This window comes from Epargyreus clarus, unplaced genomic scaffold (genome assembly GCF_041222505.1).
Source record: "Epargyreus clarus isolate Ecla_fem2 unplaced genomic scaffold, WU_Ecla_fem_2.2 ptg000018l, whole genome shotgun sequence".
NCBI classification, from domain to species: Eukaryota; Metazoa; Arthropoda; class Insecta; order Lepidoptera; family Hesperiidae; genus Epargyreus; species Epargyreus clarus.
This window is the reverse complement of record NW_027332226.1, coordinates 12,875,685-12,896,470: the sequence shown is the minus strand read 5'-3', so window position 1 is coordinate 12,896,470 and position 20,786 is coordinate 12,875,685. Positions and strand designations below refer to the sequence as shown.

At 38.1% G+C, this 20,786-nt stretch overlaps 2 protein-coding genes and 1 non-coding gene across 3 annotated transcripts in view; 2 read left to right on the top strand and 1 right to left on the bottom strand.

Moving 5' to 3' along the window:
• Nucleotides 1-589: 589 nt before the first annotated feature.
• On the bottom strand, nucleotides 590-17,052 carry LOC140749659 (uncharacterized). The gene is made up of 10 exons (XM_073082774.1): nucleotides 15,478-17,052; nucleotides 14,502-14,643; nucleotides 12,878-13,006; nucleotides 11,445-11,648; nucleotides 9,302-9,451; nucleotides 7,528-7,583; nucleotides 6,190-6,299; nucleotides 5,344-5,404; nucleotides 1,882-2,121; nucleotides 590-1,807 (listed from the first exon to the last, which is right to left on the bottom strand). Exons 1-10 carry the CDS (start codon nucleotides 17,013-17,015, stop codon nucleotides 679-681), a joined length of 3,759 nt encoding a protein of 1,252 aa, XP_072938875.1. The 5' UTR covers nucleotides 17,016-17,052; the 3' UTR covers nucleotides 590-678.
• Nucleotides 10,975-11,047, top strand: TRNAK-CUU (transfer RNA lysine (anticodon CUU)). Its single transcript has one exon. It is a non-coding gene; the product is annotated as a tRNA-Lys (tRNA).
• Nucleotides 17,053-18,587: 1,535 nt separating the features above from the next.
• The window catches only part of LOC140749466 (anaphase-promoting complex subunit 11-like), a 59,174-nt gene continuing 56,975 nt past the window's right edge, over nucleotides 18,588-20,786 (top strand). Inside the window, exons 1-2 of the mRNA XM_073082509.1 lie at nucleotides 18,588-18,810; nucleotides 19,440-19,676. Coding sequence (XP_072938610.1) covers nucleotides 18,792-18,810; nucleotides 19,440-19,675 — 255 coding nt within the window. The 5' untranslated portion in view covers nucleotides 18,588-18,791 and the 3' untranslated portion in view covers nucleotide 19,676. The remainder of the gene's footprint in view (nucleotides 18,811-19,439; nucleotides 19,677-20,786) is intronic.

Below are 20,786 nucleotides of genomic sequence, written 5' to 3'. Positions count from 1 at the left end.
TTTAGATAGTATAGGTACCCTACTTATAAAATATTGTACCTAATAGAAAACGGTCTCACATTTAAATACCTTGCTATATTATTGTGCGCCTTTATATAGGTAGGTACATATTTAAAGTTATTTTAATCTCCGCGTACCTAGGACGATAGTAAAATAAGTAGTTTTATAATAGACTAATAGGAATAGGAATGACAAATTAAACTCCGAAATGAATTTATTAAATTATATTCTATTAAAAACTTACAAATCATACATTAAATAACAATGGTCTACATTGAACTTCACTCCTATTGGAGGATAACATTGAGATTCATACCAACGACACGAACATTTTTTAGTGTAAGTAGAGAACAAAAAAAATCTTAATTACAGTGATTTTTTCACGTAATAATTAAAAAACCTAATATTTTTACAATATATTAACTATTTTTCATAAATATCTTTCGCCTTATTCAGTCACTTTCAGATTAAATAGATTCCGAACATCAAAATAAGTATTTTTAGTCTTTTAAACCTAATTGGTAGTGGTCACAATTTCATAATATTTAAATATTCTTTCTTTACTGGACGGACTATTGATATTTTTTGAATTTTTTTGTCAAAGAAACCTACCCATAAAAGTAATAGAGATTCTTTCTTATAGGTACGATGTCTTAATATCTAGTGCTTAATTAAATATTACCGACACCTGAGTTTGTCTACAAATTTTTCAATTGCGCGATATCGACTCGGTGGCATCGCATCCTTAAGCATTTGTCTAAATCGTGTATCTTCAGATAGGGCGAGGCATAGATGTCGCGCGTGCATCCTCGTCTCTGGATTCGCGTCGCCTAGAAGCTCGCCTGCAGCTCTCAGTATCACCGTTCGTGGTTCAGTCGGTAAGTCTAATATCCGGGAGGGTCCGTTGTGCCTAACCAGACGAGCGAGCGCCTGTGCTGCAGCTGCCCGTACAGGTCCTGCTCGATGTGTTGCTCCTCGACGAACGAGTGCCACACCCGCTCTAGCACAACCGCCTCCACACGCGACGCGGCCGAGCGCACTTGCTGCGTCTCCACGGAGAAACCTGTTCACATCAGCGCATCTGTCCAACAAAGCTCCCGCCGCTTCTTCCAGCTCAGTGTCTAAAATGCGACCTCGATGTTCGAACAGTGTGCCCAGAGTAGAGCAGGCTGCGCGTGCGACTCTCGATCGTAGCGACTTCACGTGCGCCGCAGTGGAGCGCGTCGATGCTCTCCAACTCGCCGCAGGCGCTCTTGCACCTGCGTCCGCTGCAAGTCTTTCTGTCTCCACTAATCCGTTCACTATCACTTCCCAGTCTTCGTGTCTCACGGGAACTATGCACTCAGCGAGAGCGTTTCGTACGTCCCTTTCTTCCGGCCGCCGTTCGACGTATGCTTTTTCCGTGACTTCAGGAGATGCGTTACCGCTTCTTGTCGTATCTGGAGTATGGCTTCTACTTTTTGCTGAAACTGACGATGGTGATTTTTCGCTTTGGGATTCTGTCTTCTCTGCTTCGACGTTAACGGAAGTCTGCGATTGAACCTCCATTGTATCCGAGTTCTTAGCTGAATGATCTTCATGCTCGAGATCAATTAAAGAGGTAGGTAACGATTTTTCAGAGACATCTTCGACATGAATGGACGGAGTTCGTGGCGGTTGAGATTGCCCGTCTTCTGCGTCAGGAGGTACTTCTGTTTCCGAAATGCGGTCGACATTAAATACATCTGCGTCCGGCTTCTTCTCTTCCGGAGATTCATCGCCCTTGCTTTCATCCACTTCTCCCGAGTTTGTGACTGCACTCGAATCTCTGAAACGATAAATTTCATGTTAAGCAACTTCTAATTAATTATGTTTATTGTAGTAAGAGGTGTTTAAAGTTACCGAGTGCATAAAGGCAGATCGGCAACGAGATCGGGTGCGACGGCGGCCGCGGATTGCACGAGAGCACCCTTACAGCAGCAGAGCCGCCGCATGCCTCCGCCGCCCCACGCCACGGCGTCTCCGCGACTAACGCGCGACACTTTCCACGCCCGCTTTACATGTCGACTAGCCGCTATCAATTGTCTCACCCGGTCATGTAGATGAACTAATACCCGACCGCATAACAAGTGGAAACATTTCCTAAATTGATCGTTTCAAACGAAAGTCCCAGTGATGACTAGGCGCCAACCCGACGATGACTAATACTATCGCCGTATAATGCTACCCGTAGGTACTTTAAAATCGATATGCTCCGTATACATATTTCTTTGTTAATAGATAACGTACGCGTTTTTAAAGAGCGTGTTACCTTGGAATACGTTAAATATTTAAGCTCGGATTTGAGACCTATTAGCTAGCGTTTGCCGATCGCAAAGTGGAACGATCTGACGATAGTGTAAATAGGTCGTCCATAAACGCCTTGAATGGGCGTCTAGTAATAATTTCAGTCAAAATGTAGGTTACTGGTAGCACGCAATTACTCTTGGTCACTCGGCGACGCGTGTCGAAAGCCACTAACAGCTATTAAATATCATTTATTTGCGGTCCTTCGAATATAAACAGGGAAAGTTAATTTCGCAATTGTTATTAGTGCAGAAGCAGTTATAAAAACAACCCCTAAATAATATCGACCCGATAACCTAATTCAGCCATTTACATGTGTAAGGGGCCAAGTCATCGAATGATGTGTGACCCAGTAACTATCTACTATTTTGTTTCGTTGCTACGAAACGATATTGTATTCAAACTTTAAGTTTTAAGGTGGATCTTGACTGAGTGAATTTCAAACTCTTGTATCAAAATTGCCTTATTTTAAAATCGTGTAAATAAACCAGATATCAGAGGCATAATGGTTTTTGTATCAAATTGTAATTCAGCAAGAATCCATGCATTGAGAGTGATTGAAACATATTGAACGGCAAAAGATACAGAATGAGTAATCCTACTCATCGGCCAGATTGATAAAATTTACACAGCATATTCAGGAATTGATTGGAAGGATTGATTAATTTCTGTTTATCTTTAAAACATAATCGGTTAAATAATTGGTTTAAGGAATATTATATATAGCTTCGATAGAGCCTGAGATTCGAGTCCCTAACAAAGAAACCTTAAGCATTAGGCTATCTTCATAACATTTCACAACTAAGTTAAGAGTCGTGACTCTTGACGTCGTATTTTGCAAATGCTTGTTAGGCCAATGTAGGTACACACTACAGCAATGTTTACATTGCAATGTTTGTCTGTATTTACTGCTAACTATAACCTTACAAGCACATATTTGCCCTTACCATGAGTTTTCAAAACTTCCGACAATTTTACGTTACGTTTACTCAATCCATTAGTCTGTTCCGTTTGCTTCAGTAGTCTGAGTAACAATAAGTAAGTGTTCATGTCATTTTGTCTGCCTCACATGTTCGCAAATAGGAGACAAAACATAAAGCGCCATTTTGTCAATTTAGACATTCAATGTTACATTACAGACATTATAATTCTGATACAATCCGCTAAGGGCGCTGATTGGAATTTGTATGGGCAAATACGTAAACAAATACCAAAACAGTCATATTTGTCAAACCGTAAAAACACATGGTAAGGGTACAGTACATACCCACCTTAAACTTTACATTTTATTACTGGTATTATGAGCTACACAAGTGTCAGTTCTAATAGTATTATTGCGCATAGGAAATGACTGGTTGGAAGTTACAGAAATGTGACTCATTTACTTGGAAAGTAATTCTTGACCTTTAGTTAAGTTTAGTAATACTATGCGTCGCTGTCATGTATTGATTTAAGGGTTAGGTCAAATGGGGTGGCTGACTTCCGATGAATGTGTTATGGTAATGGGTAATCTATAGGGCTGCCAGATTGTATAATTGGACAGAAAAATGAATAAATTGGTTGTTATTTATATACTTTCTGCTCATTGGAACACTTTGTATTAGTATGAGTATGCCGAATGCAATTAAGTATAATAAGTACCTATGTATTGATAAACGCATGATTTTACAAATATCGATATAAACAAGATTTCTAAAAATTACTTTCGAAATGCCTTAAAGATAAATACATTACTTGTAGTTTTATATGAGATACATTGACAATATATTACGTTAAATAGGTAAATACTTTTGTGCATTTTTAACACAACAGTTTTTGCGGCACACACTAGGTAGATAATTTTAGTCGAATGGGAACATAATTATCGCCGGCATAATTAACACCTACACCATACGGGTCTGAGGCGAAGATCCAGTACGGGATTCGATTCCTGGCAGTCATCTAAACGAATTAAGAACTTTAAAAATGTTTATTCGTGACACCCACGACAAAGCGACTGCAATACAGGTAGAAAGCGTAATTTACTTTTAACATTAATCGATTGTGCTCAGGGCCATGCTGTAGATATCGTATTAAATTTAAATAAAATATGCAGTAATCTAACATAGGTACTAGGTGACCAGAATGGAATGCCGCCTCCACCGGTGTTAGTTCCCATGAACCAAGTACGACTGAGGTCCGGTAAAGTTTAAGGTTTCTCCACTTGACATTGTCGCAGTTGGCCTGTTGGCACTTGGCAAGGTGCAGCTGAATAATATGTCGTTTAATTGCAGGTTGCGCTTATGTATGACTTATGCATAATGCATAATGCTTATAGGTATAAGAGTAGCAGACGAGCATGCAGTCCACCTGATGGTAAGTGGCTGCTGCCGCCCATGTACATCTGTAATCAACCCCAGATAGGATTAGGTATTTCTACCTGAGGTCGGCCACAGATGCGCCGCTACCCCCGAGGACTAAGCTGGAACGCCTCGGAAAAGTCGGTCTCCCTTACCACACCCTTCAAACCGGAATACAGCAGCGCCTAACACTGCTGTTATTAGGTAGAAATAGGTGTGGCGGTGGTGCCGCCTGAGTCGAACCACAAAGGGTTCTACCACCATCAAACACACTGTATTATTTAAGGTAATCAAACTTTTGCGTGTCTTTAACGTTAAATGATGTATGAGCTAAGAAAATAAAAACATTTTTTGTCACGTGTCATACAGTTACAGTTCACCTACGCACTTACACCTTACATTAGTGTCAATCTAGACATAGCGTAGCGTAGACGTAACAATAAGAATCGTAAAGACGCTTTCTAAACTCATACTCCACACTAGGATTTCCTGTACGGCACAGGATGTACAAAAATATGAAAATACAAAAATCCCAAGACCCAGAAGAAAAATTTAATTTCATTATTATTAGGTGTCAGCTGTCGGGAATCGAACCCTGAATCAGAGAAATCAAATAAAATAAATAAAAAATAAAAAAAAATCTTATTTACTTAATATATAAATAGATATGTTAACTCACCGTCCATCCGTTGTGTCTGTTCCTAAAGTGTTCAAATATTCTCTTCCAGGCTGTGTGATACCTGCAAACCAATTAAAAGCATATAGTAATAATTATATTAAACATGGACTATCAAGAAACTTCAGAATAACCACCACCATGCCAATGCCATGCCACCATTCGAGCACCTTTCTAAAATCTTGAATTCTAAGTCTATTTCTCATAAGTTTATTTCTCGCGCTGTTTAAGCGTCATCAACCCATCATTGTGCCACTGCTGGGCACGGGTCTCCTCTCAGAATGAGAAGGATTAGGCCATAGTCCACCGCACATACCTTTGAGATTTTTTTTAATATAAATATCTTGGGTGTTCAGGTTTCCTCACGATGTTTTCCTTCACCGTTTTAAGCAAGCGATAATTAATTTCGTGCGTGCCTGGGATTGGAACCTCGGACCCCTCGTTCGAGAGACCGAGTTTCTTTACTATTAGGCTGTTTAAGCAAAAGATAATATTTTTTTACGCACACAAGATTGAAACGTCAATCCTGGCATTGGAATCTCGGATCTCCTCATCGAGAGCCGTGTCCCTACTCACTGGGCTATCACTGCTTTTCAAACGTTGCAACCAGTGTTGCCAGGTCACATTTGTAATATTACAGTGCACTGATGAAAAAATTACAATTACATCGGCAAACTTAGATATACAACTATATCGGCAAGAAAATACAGTGAATCATAAAGTCAAATACATGTTTTTAGTCAAATACACTGTAAAATGCATTATACAGAAAATGCAGTAAAATAAAGTAAAATTTCAGCAAATCTACTGTATCTATTATCTCATCTGGCAACACTGGTTGCAACTTACCAGGTAATGGTGCGGAGTCCGGCAGGGGGCGCAGGCGGCGCGGGCGCGGCGGCGCTGCGGGCGGCGTGGAGCGCGCGCGCCGACGAGCGGGGATCGGGAGTTGCGACCCTCTGTATAACATTTTATTCATATTACATTAAGTATTACTAGTCGCCCCATGTCCCATTCGCTAATGATCCCGATGTAAAAAACGTTCTAATCACATAATGGTAAGAATACTACTTATTTCAAAGTTTGCAAACATTTAGTACCAAATAAAGTAGAATGAGTGGCCTGTCAATCGTTCAATAATCGAAAGACGATAGTTATTAAATAGTTAAATTTGTCTCGGAACAATAATGCTTATTAAATTTGTGACATAGAGGAAAATATACTAGGTGCTAGAGTAAATTAAACTATAGTCTGATTCATAATTAGGTGTCCAAAATGTAAACAAAGGTGTTGACCTATCAAGAAAATACGTTAGAAATGGTAGTTTCTTATTTTTGTCGATATTAAAGTAATACAACAATAATAAAATAATAATCTAAATAAATTAAGATTAATTCACATTTTCTAATATTTATATCACCTCAATTTCGTCCCATACAGTAATAATAATAAAAAACAAAGTTTATGGTAGAAAATTAAAATGTGATAATTGTAACACAATCGGAATCCAAGACATTTGTTGTGCTGTCATTTTTAAGTTTCGTAACTGATATTATTCATTTTCGTGATTGTGATCGAATTCGAATGGTTTCTCGTTTACATAACGCGTTTGTTAAATTGTGTCTATTTGTTAAATTTTCGTTTTGTGGTAAGTTTGATAAAGTTTTTGTTTCGTGTTAATATTGACAGTGACATTTCTTTGTTTACATTTTGGACACCTAATTATGAATCAGACCTGTTTAAAGTTAAGTCTTTTACCTTAGCGACTTTCACATGTCCACACGAAATACAGGACAGTACTTATGTAATGAAGTACCATTACAGATAGGTTGCAACCCCAACGACTAAATTAATATGGATCAATACGTTTTCGAAGTTTTATCATATAATATCTATCTAATACCTAAATGTTATAGCAATAACAATATAATATCACAAAACAATACATTTGTCCATACAGTGAGCGACATTAATACTTTGGTCACGAATTGGATCCTACAGGAAAAACCCCAATCGAAGCTTATAGTTGCGTCATAGGTATTTAATTTTATTTCTACAACCACACACAAATAATAATTTAGGCCATTTTATTACAGTAGGTAAGTCTAAGTAGTACCCGCATACGGTCTAAGAATTTATTTTCGCTGTAGTTTAAAACACTAAGGTAAGTATTTATGAGAAACTCACCTCGCCGTGTGATTTGGGCGGATATTTTCCAAGGGTCTGTTTAACCGCTCTCGTAACTGCAAATTTGAAGACATTTAGTATTCCGGTTAAGTTTACAAACATCAAAACATATTTTATACACACAGTAACGGAAATAAAAATACTATTTACATATACGAGTACAGTCAGCTTCGTTAATAGATGAGCAGATCAAAAATGCTCTGTTCATATACTTTTGGAGCTGACTGTACCGTAGCTTAAAATAATGTGACATTATTTATGAATAACATCACTCGTATATTTCAGAAGTCATTGAATATTAAGAATAGTCTAAGCGAATGAGGAACTTCTTCAGTTATTTTTCAATGTTTCAGAAACCATTAAAAATGAAGACTAGTTTGAGCGAATGAAGAACTTCTCCATCTACCTAAACATTTTATCTTTACAGAATGCCTACTGGCTCGCTACGTCTACGAGATAATTGTGTGTACACGACAATTCATACAAATTAATTTGTTTAACCAACTATAACGTCTTAATCTTTCTCCACTATAATTTTCAGTACACACGCTTTTGTTATTTAATTGACGGGAACACTACCTTTAATCTTTGACAAGTAAATTCATCTGAGCCTTTTATATATGTACGTAAGAAATCACATTAAAATATATACCTTATATCATACGTATCGTTTATACATACACCATATACCAGAACAAAAATAAGAATGTATAGTTTACATAGCTCTCTGGTCGGGAATCAAAGCTCTCTGCGAGTGAGACAGGTATGGTGACCGCTGCGCCACGTGGGTCGTCAAACAATACTTTTAACCCAATAGATTGCGCTATTGGAGAAATCCGAAAATATCTAGCTATGCAAAAACGTATTGCTTATAAAAATCTAGATAAAACGTATTACGAATAGTAATGTTAATACAATAAGGAATACAATAAGGCGGCTACGAGCTTAATTTTTACACTAACATTACGTAATCATAGCAAAATTAAACCATTTAGGCTATAAAACTAGTCAAAACCCTTGAGTTTAGGTAACCCTGAGGGCAGGAAATGAGACCAGTATGAGGGACAATATTACGACGGCCCTGAAAGGTCGTTTACATAAATGTTATCAGTTGGTTTTGGGGCTGCGGGCGTCACAACACGAATTACCTTACATTGCCTTGTCCTAATTATTCGTCCCAAAATACAAGTATTAAAAGTACTATTAGGGTTATTGTTTTATTAAAATTTAATACGTAATACTTAGCAGGGGTATAATTTAAGGGTAGCAATAAGGCATAACGAACCTTTGATTCTGTTACTGGGCTTACAACCCTTATCGTTTCCACTGTTGGGCCCCACTCTCTTCCATCAACTACGATCTACAGCATACTCTACGGCGTTGAACGTATCTACCGAAGCTTGGAAGCTCGCGAAGACCACGATCGACGTTGCTTAACGTTGTCTGTCGATCTACATATGACCATTAGCAATGCACGTCCCTTTCAAACCCCGGTTACGAAAATAGTTATGTTAAAATTTTAATATTTTTGTCTATCTGTATGTCTATCAGTGACACCGTAGCTACCAGTCAGGTAGGTAAACCGATTTAGATTTAGTAAGTATTGTTGGAAAGGTAACTAGAGTCTACTCCTTTCAAAAACAATTCTTTCAAAAATTACTAAATCTATCTTACCGAGAGTGCTACGATTAAGGATTTTTTCGTTGTTTAAAGATCATCAACTCTTTCCTTATTGGAGTGGACATTTTTCAATATTACTTGTCTTTTAACTTACCTTATTGCAAAATATATTAGCTCTGTGCGTGCCAGCGAGTCGCCGACGGACCGCAGCGAGCACGGCGGCGGGGCCGGCAGCTCGCGCCAGGCACAGCGCCGCTCGGAGCTGACCGCTTTGGACCCGCTCACTGTCACTGCTTGTTGACATCTGGTGGACATGACGGTACATGAAGTAATGACTTGCGTGCAGAAGCGGTTATCATGCGCTCTAACGCGCAGTCTCGGATTCGATCGGCGACCAGAGAAATATCTGAATTATTGCTTTAAGTAGGTAGTATATATTTTTTTAATTGAGCCATTTTAATTTATTTATTTTATAGTGATTTAAATTAAATTATCTACTATTGTAGATTTATGTTGTTTACGTATTTTTTATGAGACTTTGAAAATGATGATCAAGTTTACTCTCAAGTCTCAAAAGCCTCCCACAAAAATATTATGAACATGTGATGTGGATTTTGCTATTAAAATAGTTTTATAGGTTGAACATTATTAATGTAATGGCATTATTAATAAACTCATCCTAATTTCGCAATTATCTACAGTTACGTTACGTTAGTAAGTCCATCTCAATCAAATAAGGTATGTCGTACACAGAAGACTATTTCATAGCAAAGTTAACCCGTAATCTCGTGAATGTAAGATGGCGGTATGTTTCGGGTTCTTTGTATAAATTGTTGTACGAACTTTGGACGTCTATATAAACAGGACTGCCTAAACATATTTACATTGTAATGTTGTAAGATATATTTGAAAGGAATGTGGAAGATGGAGAAAACTATTTTTACGCACTTCGGTATGTGTGGTCTATAAATATAAAAAAAATGTGAGCCGTCACGGGACGCCTGGCAGATATGAAACATCGACATTATTTTGTAAAAGTAATATGCAGAAAAAAATAAAATATTACGATTTTTTTCCAGATAACGATAACTATTTATTGAATTCGATTGCGCATGGCGACGCGTCGCCACACCGTACACGCTACTGCATATAGACTGTATATATATACCACGGCATGCGTCGCCACGCCAGAAATCAGTTTTACGCGCGAACGCGGCTATAGATGTTTCACATCAATAAGTAGTTGGTGACATATAATAAATTCCTGTTACTAGACTCTCGAAATAATTTATTTATAGTAAGTCATTCGTTCATTTATTTTTTTACGAAGTGTAAGCAAATGATTCCTTGGCAGTGGTAAGAAGTTGTGAAAGGTGCTATGAAATAAGCCAAACAAAATTAAATAATTTAAGTAGATAATTTATCAATGAGAATATTTGTAGATATTTCTAGTCTCTGAATATGATAGTATAAAAAAATTCTAAAAATATTTACCTGCGTTATTGTAATTTATAATTTGATTTCTCATCTAATACCTTTAAACGAGCAATTCTTGTATATATGTATATTCATATAAACGATTTCGGAAACGGCTCCAACGATTTTCTTGAAATTATGTATTTGGGGGGTTTAGGGGGCGATAAATCGATCTAGCTAGGTTTTATTTTCAGAACATGTCGTATTTTTGTTTTATTATTACAACACCGATCATAGCTCGGTCATCCAGGTACTAGGTATTTATAAAGCAACCGTTGATGATCCAGATTATAACTATATTACTATGACAGTTTGTTTATAAGTATAACGTTTTATCTCAGTTACCGTCAAGCCCGGCTAGCTCAGTCGGTAGAGCATGAGACTCTTAATCTCAGGGTCGTGGGTTCGAGCCCCACGTTGGGCGCTTGTTTTTGTTATGTATAACATATGTTTTAAAGAGACAATTTACATTTTAATATGGTTACAGAAAAAAAGAAAATTATACATTAAAAAAATATTTATAAAAAACATGAAACTTGTTTCATACAAACACACTACACAAAATATATATTTATTTGTATCAAGAAATCAAGGTTTTAGGCAAATGAAAAATAAACATATTTGCAAAATAATCATCACGGTACATTTGTTAATGAAAATTTAATATTCAAAAACTTAGAACTTAATTATTATCTAAAAAAATATTTTATGTGTTTTCATTAAAAAAAAAATTACCAACTTCTCACTCTAAAATCACTTAAGTTTATTTCTTGCTTTGAAAATGAGTATTCTGATTAAAAAATCTACAATTGTAAACTCACCCCAATCATATCTGGCTCGAAGATGAGATCTACAAGGTGGTGTAACGCCAGTCGTTGCAGCAAGGCGTGGGGTAACGCAGCGGGCGGGGGGTCCCGTGCTGCTCTCGTCAGCAACGCGGGCAGCAGCTGCCGTATGCACTGCGAGCTGCCGCTGCGCACCACCGCGCACACAGCGCCCTCTGCTGGCGCGCGCGCGGCTGACACCTGCAGAATGAATTAGTTAGCCTATTTCTGCCAAATAACAGCTGTGTTAAACGCTGTTGTGTTCAGGTTTTTCAATGCATTCCAGCTTAGTACTCAGGGGTAGCAGCGCATTAAGGCTTGACCTCGAGTAGGAATCTTATTTTATCTGGGGTTGATAACAAATGTTCATGGCTACTAATAATTTCATGGTCATGCCCGTTATTCATAATGAATCTGTCTTTTCTTACCAAAGATTAACATTTGAGCATAATTATATACTACAAAATGTCAAATTTCTAGAATTGATTGGCAAAATTTCGAGATATTGTGTAGGTATTAGTAGGTACAATTTATCTTCATTAATAACATACTCGTACCGTATCACTTCATTTTTAATAATTTGCACTGAAGTGTCCATTTGTGAACATTAATCCTTAACTTAAAAGCACTAAGTGCTATGTAAAAGTTAACCCGCTCTGATGAAGTCACATTACACAGACCAACATTGTATTAATATCGAAAGCAAAATTTTCCTACTTAAAATATAAATATGTACCTACAACAAAAGGCTTTAAAATAAAAACCCATAACTTAGTAGCTACGTCGACTTAATATCACGAGTCCTAAGTTACGCTAAGTAACGCTTACGTTTCAACTTTACGCTCATGTTGACCTACATGTACATTGTACAATATTTTACATGTCTCAGGGCGCAATTACTTGCCATTCAACTGACGAGGCCAAAGCTGATAGAGTCATTACCTTCACAAGGTGTCAAGATACGTGTTCAGTTCTTAGAATGAGAAGTATCATCACTGATTGCAGTATTGTGTTTAGAAATAGGTACGTGTGTAGTTTCTTCGGACTTCTTGTGGTTGGACTCCATAGTCACCAATGCCCCACCTATTTCTGTCTACTGACAGTAGTAAGAGCGCTGCTGTGGTTCGTAAGTTGTGATAAGGAAACCATACTTATCCGATGCGGTCTCATTTTGTCTTCTTCAGGCAAGGCAACGCATCTGTGGACAACTATAGGAAGAATATTGACCCATTCAGGCGTTGATCATTACCATCCTATTGCTTGTCAAAGGTCTCTTCTGAGAGTGAGAAGCAGTTTAGCCCATCTATAGTCCATTACGCCCGCCAAGTGCAGAATGGAAATCTTCATAGCATAGCTTTGAGAACTGTAACGTTTATCTTTATAATTAATACTAGAATCTTGTTCAGGAAAAACAATTTTATCAAACATACCGCATCACTCAGCGCCCACATGTGCTGAACCAGGGACAAAGCGGCTGGCTCCACTCTGCTCACATTGTCAGGCTCCAACAACGTGCTGTGGAGCTGGTCTGCTGCTTTCACTGCTGCTATCCAGTTCTCCTGTTACAGAGGTATCATGGTTTACTTGGTTAGGTTAGGTTAGGTTAGGTCGTAAGAGGCGACTAAAAGGAGGCTTCCGGGGTTGCGGGCGGCAAGAGTGGGAGCCCGAACCGTCCAGAAAGCAACCCCGGGAAGGACGACGGTATGTGTGGTCGCATAACGTCGTAAACACCAGATGGTGTGGGAGGAGCCAAAAGTGCTCCCCCAGGGCAGAGCCCGATCGGGGCATCGCGCTTGGAGGACTCCGGTTGTGTTCCTTCGGAGATCCCGGAGTTCTTCAACAAGCGTTGAGGACGGCCACCGGGGAGGTTTTAGTGCGGTAAAAATCCCACATAACCCGGCGTCGCTCCCACGTCGTCGGGTACCTTTTGAAGGTTTCCCCCTCGTAAACAAAAAAAAAAAAGGTTAGGTTAGGTTACACTGGCTGTTCGGCCTTATCTAGTATAGCTCATTGGTTCCGTTATACTTACTCAGTACTATATATTTTTCTACTCCACTCAATCTATGTTGGTATGGTGTAGGGCTCAGTCTAGCAGGATATTAATTTATTAGTAGGTAATAGGTATTCTTAGCATTACAAAAATTTAAACCATGTAGTAAAACGTTGAATAAAGTTGCGCGACAACTTGAAACTTTCTACGCATTAACTTCTTATGTAGCCGTATAATGCAATGAATGCAAAACTGTTTTTACTTCTGCTTTTTAGAATTTAATTCTTTATCTTAATTACATTCACGACACCTGAATACCTTTTTATAGGTACATACCGTTCCACTTGTTTTAAGTCATGCGATGTTTTTTCTATGCTTATTAAGTTGCAACGAGCAAGTAGTCCATCTGATATTATCCATGAACGTCTGTGACTATTTACATAACAGTACCTGGATAATATTATGCGGGTACTTACAGCGTAATAGGATGTGGTATAGTTGTAAACACGACTTTTAGTCCTCACGTTTCCTTAAAAATATGAATAAATAAAGATGTATGTTTAAAGGTGGTAGGACCCTCTTTAGTACGATGTGGTTCAGCGGTACCACCACCACGCCTATTTCTGCCTAATAAAAGAACGGTTAGGCGCTGCTATGTTTTGGTTTGAAGGATGTGGTAAGGGAGACAATTTCGAGGTATTTCAGCTTAGTCCTCAGTGGCAAGTAGCTAATACCAAAAAACTATAAAAAAAGAAACAGTTTTTCACTTATTTTACGATTGTCAATGTTGAGGAATTCACACCAAGCCTGGAGAGGCGGATATAATAAAGATGTACGTATGTTTGTTGAAATAAATTAAACATACATATCTGTGCAAGTACGAGGATCGTTTAGTGTAGCGCTTACGCAGAGGGTTCTCAGTTCGATCCCAGGCTAAACGGATATCTAAACGTTTCTTGATCGGGGTATTTATGTAATGTTCTTCGTGTGTCCAAGATATACGTGACACAGGAGTCCTAATGTGACGCTATAATTATAGAAAACGGAATGTATCTGGTACCCACCGTATTATGTAGCTGATCTGAGACGTGCCTCGGCACTACTCCTAGTTCCTCCCAATCGTAATGAGCCCTTAGAGGTGATGGTGGCCGTGGAGACAGCAAGTGGGCATCGAAGGCAGATGAAGCCACTAAATTCAGAACAAACCTGCGAAAAAGCACAAGAGTTACATACGTTCTAGGTACAAGCTTTTCTCATTCATTTTCTATTTAGTTAAGTTTTATATCATTTGTGTGGAAGATAAGCTTGTACAATTGCCGTGTTACTGCAATTAAATCACTTAATGGTAAATTAGGGCTTACCTTAAGGCCTCAGCTTAAGGATGATAAGACTTTTATAGATAGCAAGTTCGTCCGCAAAATATCTGTTAACCTTTGCCTAAATCAGTCCAATGCTGTTATTAAAATATATAAATACTTTAAATGACACACGTAATCTAGGTATTCGTCAGTTAATCATATAATTTAAGCACCGAGGTACTATACTACTGCAACTACTTTCATACATATATTGATAATATATTTACCTAGGTACTTAAATTTCGTGAAAGCTTTTATATTTATAGCATGTTCGTGGCAGTAGTTTAGTTATTATAGCTGTCAACGTAAGTTACAGTTGAGTAGCCTGATAGGTTACTGGAAAGCAATAACCTCAAGCATGGTCATTAGTAATCGACCTTGAATAACTACCTTGACAGAACTCATTGGAATTGGAATTTTTAACCCTTTCAGAGCCATCCATTAAAAGTATGGTAGAGTAAGAACTAACATATTAAATTTTAATGATAACCTACCAGTAAGGTACAATGCTATTGACTATGAGCTATTTTGCTTTGCAAATAAAAACATGCTGGTGTACTAGAACCGCTCCTACATAGAGTTTAACATTTAAATTTATACTTAACAAGAACAAAAACAATGTTTATAGGTACCCGAAAAACCTTTCCCCTAAAATGGAAAGGATATTTTTTGATTTGCTTACCGATCGCGCTCTATTTGTACAGGTGTTTGTTGACGACGAGGAGATACAGTTGGACTTCGTTGTAAATTGTGCAGTACTTCCACTTCTCTATGTGGTTCCACTGGACTTGGTACTTTCTCTGGTGACCTCACCTCAGTCAGGGTCAAAGCGAACCCCGAACTTTTTGGTTTAGTCTCGACGTCATTCTTCTTGTTAAAGAAGTCATACAGTTCACTCAGCGACTTTGACTTTAATTTGACCTTGTTATACTTAGTTTCCACTTGTTGCTTTGGCTTGTTGTAGATAACGGGAAGAGGTATCCCACTTTTTTTAGGGTTTTTTACTACCACTCTTGATTCCCTTTCCATAGCTTCTCGTTTGATCTCGTTTAGTTTTCCAACGATTGCTGGTGTCTCTGGTAAAACCTCTTCTATATTTGATTTCTCTAGAGGGGAAGATATATCTTGATTGTTATCATCTTCGCTTGTAAGGAGGTTATCACTGTCTGGAGTCCGAATTTTTACACTCTCACCACCAAACCGCACTTTCTTAACCACTACATCGGAATCCTCCTCCGATTCCCCATCGCTGTATTTTAAAAGATATCGGTCAGAATTATCTCCGTCATCGTCACTCCCTGTATTCTTCTCTGATTCCGTTTCGTTTTGCTCCAAAACGGTCATCGTGATTGCTGTATCCGAGTCAAACTTGATTTCGGTTTCGATTATCACTTTAGCAAAATTATTCGCATTAAATGGCACTTGATATGAATCTTCCGAAGACGTATCGGTGGACAGTCGTAAAGGAGTTGTAATTTGGCCGTTAAAAACTTGATTGACTTTAACCATAGGTTGCTCACTACCATTTCGGTAATAGGACTTTCTCGGAGCATAATACACATCAAGTGAGTCCTCGTCATATAATTCACACAATAAACGAAATTTATCCTGTACTCTCGAGTCTAACCTCGAGAAAAATGACATGTAATCCCGAGGCACGCAGATTCTGCGAAGTTTCATCAGCGAACGTAATGCTACGTCTCTGTGTATAGAGTCAAAAAGTTTATCACCTAAAACTTTAAAAATAGGAAACAAGTCAAGCTCACGGCATCTCCGTTTCAATATAGTCATTACGGACGGAATAGACAATATTAACCCCGTTATAATATTCACTTTCATATCAAAATCTGCCGAGTGAGGTCTTATGTTATTGTACGAGCACTTATCTAAAATTGATCGCGCAGCACATTCGGGATCTTCGCAGTGCGTGCAAAAAACCTTAAGTGCATCTAGGGCCGCCTTCCTCACGTTCGGAGAGTTATGTCCTAAGTTGTCTATCACTTGATCGAAGGGGAAGGAGAGTGCGTTTCCGGAGAGGGGCAGAAGATCGGCGAGCACTCTTAGGGCATGGAGACGTACTTCCCATTCGGGATGGGTGAGGCGATCCCGGATGGCGACGTAGAGTAGTTGCACATCGAGGTCCGGGGGTAGAGCGCGAGCGCGGAGGACGCGGTCCCACAGAGGAGCGAGTGGTGGCGGCGGTGTTTCGGGTAGTTGCATCGTGGACTGGCTGGCGGCCGGCGGCCGACCGCGCCGCCTAGCGCCCCGCAACTGGGTTAATGATCGGACGGCAAGCCACGCCGGCACGCCGCCCCTGACCAATCGATGGAAACACATATGCTTATGCACCCATTTATACAGACCAATAAATTTACTGACGGTTCAATTTCTATGAGGGAAATTCCAGACCAAGCTATACAAATATGTACAGCTACATATTTATGCCAGGCAGTAATAAAGATATATCGTTCTAATTTGTGAATTCCTCACGAATATTAATTCAATACGTTATAAAATAACTTACAATCTCTCAAGAACTTGTAAGGTTTTCTTTTTTTATTTAAAAAAGTAAAATTAGTCTAATTTAAACGTATTAACTGCAAAATTACTATCTTCGACAGTAAATAGTTTATGCTATTACAATTGATCAGGCACTTTTTCGTAAATGTAAAAGCAAGATAAGTACTATTATATAGAGGTAAAAAAAATGTTTTTATTGCGTTTTTTTTATATTTTAACCTATATTAACTAGAGAATACTTCCTGAAGGGCCCTTCGCATTCATGAAGCGTTCCAACCGCACGTGCCTTTGAATTAGTTAGTAACATTGTTACCCAACAATGTGCCCAGATCCGGGTCACCTAGTATACCCATATTATACATCGTTGCGCTAGTTTGGTTATATTATTTTTATAGCTCTAGACTTTATATGAAATGGATCGTCTTTTGCTTTTTAATTGTGCTTTTTACTGGTCGCGAATCAAACCCCTAGTTTGAGAACTAAGTTAACTCGCTTTGAGAAGCGAAGTTGTGTTTAATTTCATCTTTGTGTTTGTAATATTAGCGCATAGATGGCTCTTTAGCCTCTTACGGCACTTGATTATTCAAGTGCTATCACTATCACAAGCAACCAAATCAGTATACAAACAATATCGTGACACAAATAACCATTGAAATAAACAAATAATTAAAAAAAAATATGTTTCATTAAAAGTATAATTAAATAATCCCAGAGTAAATATTACATTAAATACTTTAAGACTGTTATGTTAGTGCAATTTTGTTACTTGTATGAGGACTTATTATATTACATTTTCATCAATGGCATATTTTCTGTTTTTCTCTAACTTGTCTTTTTCTCTATTATTGCATGATTTTGTTGAGTGAGATAAGAAAGTAAGAAGTTTAATGACACAAAAGGTTTGATTTTGGATTAAACGGTTGACGTGGATGTTAGAAATTTATATAATTTATATGTTATCTTAAACTAAATGTTTTATTAATTTTACTACCTCAGATTGATAGAATCTGCCAGATGACGCTAGTATCGATTATTGATTTTTTAACAGATAACTAGCACCATCAGATAACTAGATAAGTAATGTAGCACCAAATACTGAGGAAGGTGGCCAAATATTTACGCACCCATTATTATGGCTTCTAGTCCTATTCATATTATTTTCTTTTTTTCGATCCTAAGATTTATTTTTAATATTTATATTGCAACTCAGGTTTCCTCAGTATGAATAATGGCAACAATTATAAATTAAAAAATGAAAAATTGAATGTTTTCGTTTCTCCAACCGTCAAACGTCAAGTTCATGTCAATGATTTAATATTGTCCATTTTATTTCAATCTTATTTGTTTGCTTTTTTGTGCAGTGAATCCTTCCTTTCTTGCATTTCTCAGTATTTAATTAGAAATAATATATTGTTTTATTGATGTGTTTGTCCATTTCTCACAAAGAAGGCATAGTGTTGGCTGTGAAGCAATGATATGAAGGTTACAGTAAAAAGTAAGGTCTTGCTTTCATGTTTCTGTTTCTTTTAAGTGATTTAAGTAGCAAATGGTAATTAAATTCATGTGGTGTTAAGTGGTCAATACAACCCATTGACACGTGACAGCATTAAACAAAAGTGGAGTCCTTTGAGAAATGTTTACTTACAAATGTGATGCTACCCCTGAGGACTAAGGTGGATCTCTTTATCTATGTGCTATTTTCTTCTTCTAAAGTTTCTAATTAGAATGAAAACAAGCTCCATTATCTTTTTTTTTTTGTGTCATATACAATATGTTAAAATTAGTATAAAAGACAATTTTGACTTATCCAAGTGGTTTTCATGGTGAAGGTTTATTCAATCCATTTTTTGTAATTTTATTTTACTCACAATCTGACATCCAGGTAAGAAGGCAGGCTGAAAGCATTGGAATTCAAGAGTGTAAGTTCCCTTGGACATTAACCTTTAAAACTTGCAAATACCTTGCTAAAAGTGGGCATAATTCTAAACCTAGTTTAGGATGTATAAAACCAAAAATGGCAAAATTAGTCACCAGTTGTATTCATACTGTCTTAACCAAGCACTGAACTCACTCCAATAATATAATAATAATACATTAAAAATGTAATAATAATATTATCCCAAGGTTGGACTGGAGTAGCGACGTGGAGGTGGGTTGCGAATGACGACAACTGCGGCATCTGCCGCATGCCTTTCGACAGCTGCTGTCCTGACTGCAAGTTGCCCGGTGACGACTGTCCGCTGGTGTGGGGCGCCTGCTCCCACTGCTTCCACATCCACTGCATCGTGAAGTGGCTCCACTCACAACCACAACAGCAGTGCCCCATGTGCAGGCAGGATTGGAAGTTCAACAATAAGTAAAGTGAGTATGTTCAAAGGAACTATAGTTTTGTAGAGGTTGCACTACCATTCAAGGTGCAATGCCAGAGGCACCTATATCTAGCAGCAGTGTCAAGTGCTGCTTTGGTTTTGTTTCGAAGGGTGTGGTATGGGAGAGATATATATATGAGGGATATTTAGTCCTTAGAGGTAATAATGCATCTGAGTCTATGACCAATGTAACTAGCCATTAGGTCTACATTGTATTCTGGTTTACTCCTTCTATAATAAAAAAAAGTTTGAGTTATTTATAAATAATAACAGTAGTTTTAAGAACTACTGTGTTCTGTTTTGAAGGATGTGATATGAGAATATTAAGTTAAAAACTTAAAAAGTCTTGTATAAGTGTCTGTCCCCTATACAATGCCTTTAATTTTGTGTTCTTTCTTTATAATATAGCAGTGGCAGACGATCATGCAGTCCACCTGATGGTAAGTTGTTACTGCTACCCTTGGGCATATGCATATGTGTCCATGTCCATCCATAATACAATATATTATGCATATGTTCTTTTTTTTTTTATTAGTCGGTAGGCATGCGTTTGGCCTCGATCTCGCCTGATGGTAAGCTTTGATGAGGCCTAAGATGTGCCATGCTTGCCTAGAACTAGCCTATTCACTCTTGATTTGAAGACTCCTAGATTATATAAACACAGAAGCCGGCAGGGCATTCCACGCCTTGGCGGTTCGTATTAGAAATGGCGAAGCAAAACGTTTCATCTGAATCAAAGGAAGGTCGACTTGATAGGGGTGGTAGCCTGCCGTGCGTCTAGACGTCTGAAGATAGAATGGGGCTGGGGGAACTAAATCGTGAACCTGTTGCGCACACTCCCCAAAATATATTCGGAGGAAAACCGCAAGAGGAGCTACCCGCCGGTGTTGTAGGTTTTGCAGCCTGGCTTTAATTAGCGACTCATCCCCAATGAGTATCTTGACCCGTTCCTCAACCGAGGGGTAACAATGCATTTGTGGCCATCCTGATGTCTATTTGGTATCAATAATTAATATCCATACACAGCAGTTGTCACTTACCCTTCAGTGGAGTGCATGTTAGTTATTCCTTTATTTGAAAAAAAAAATAACTAACCCCCAAA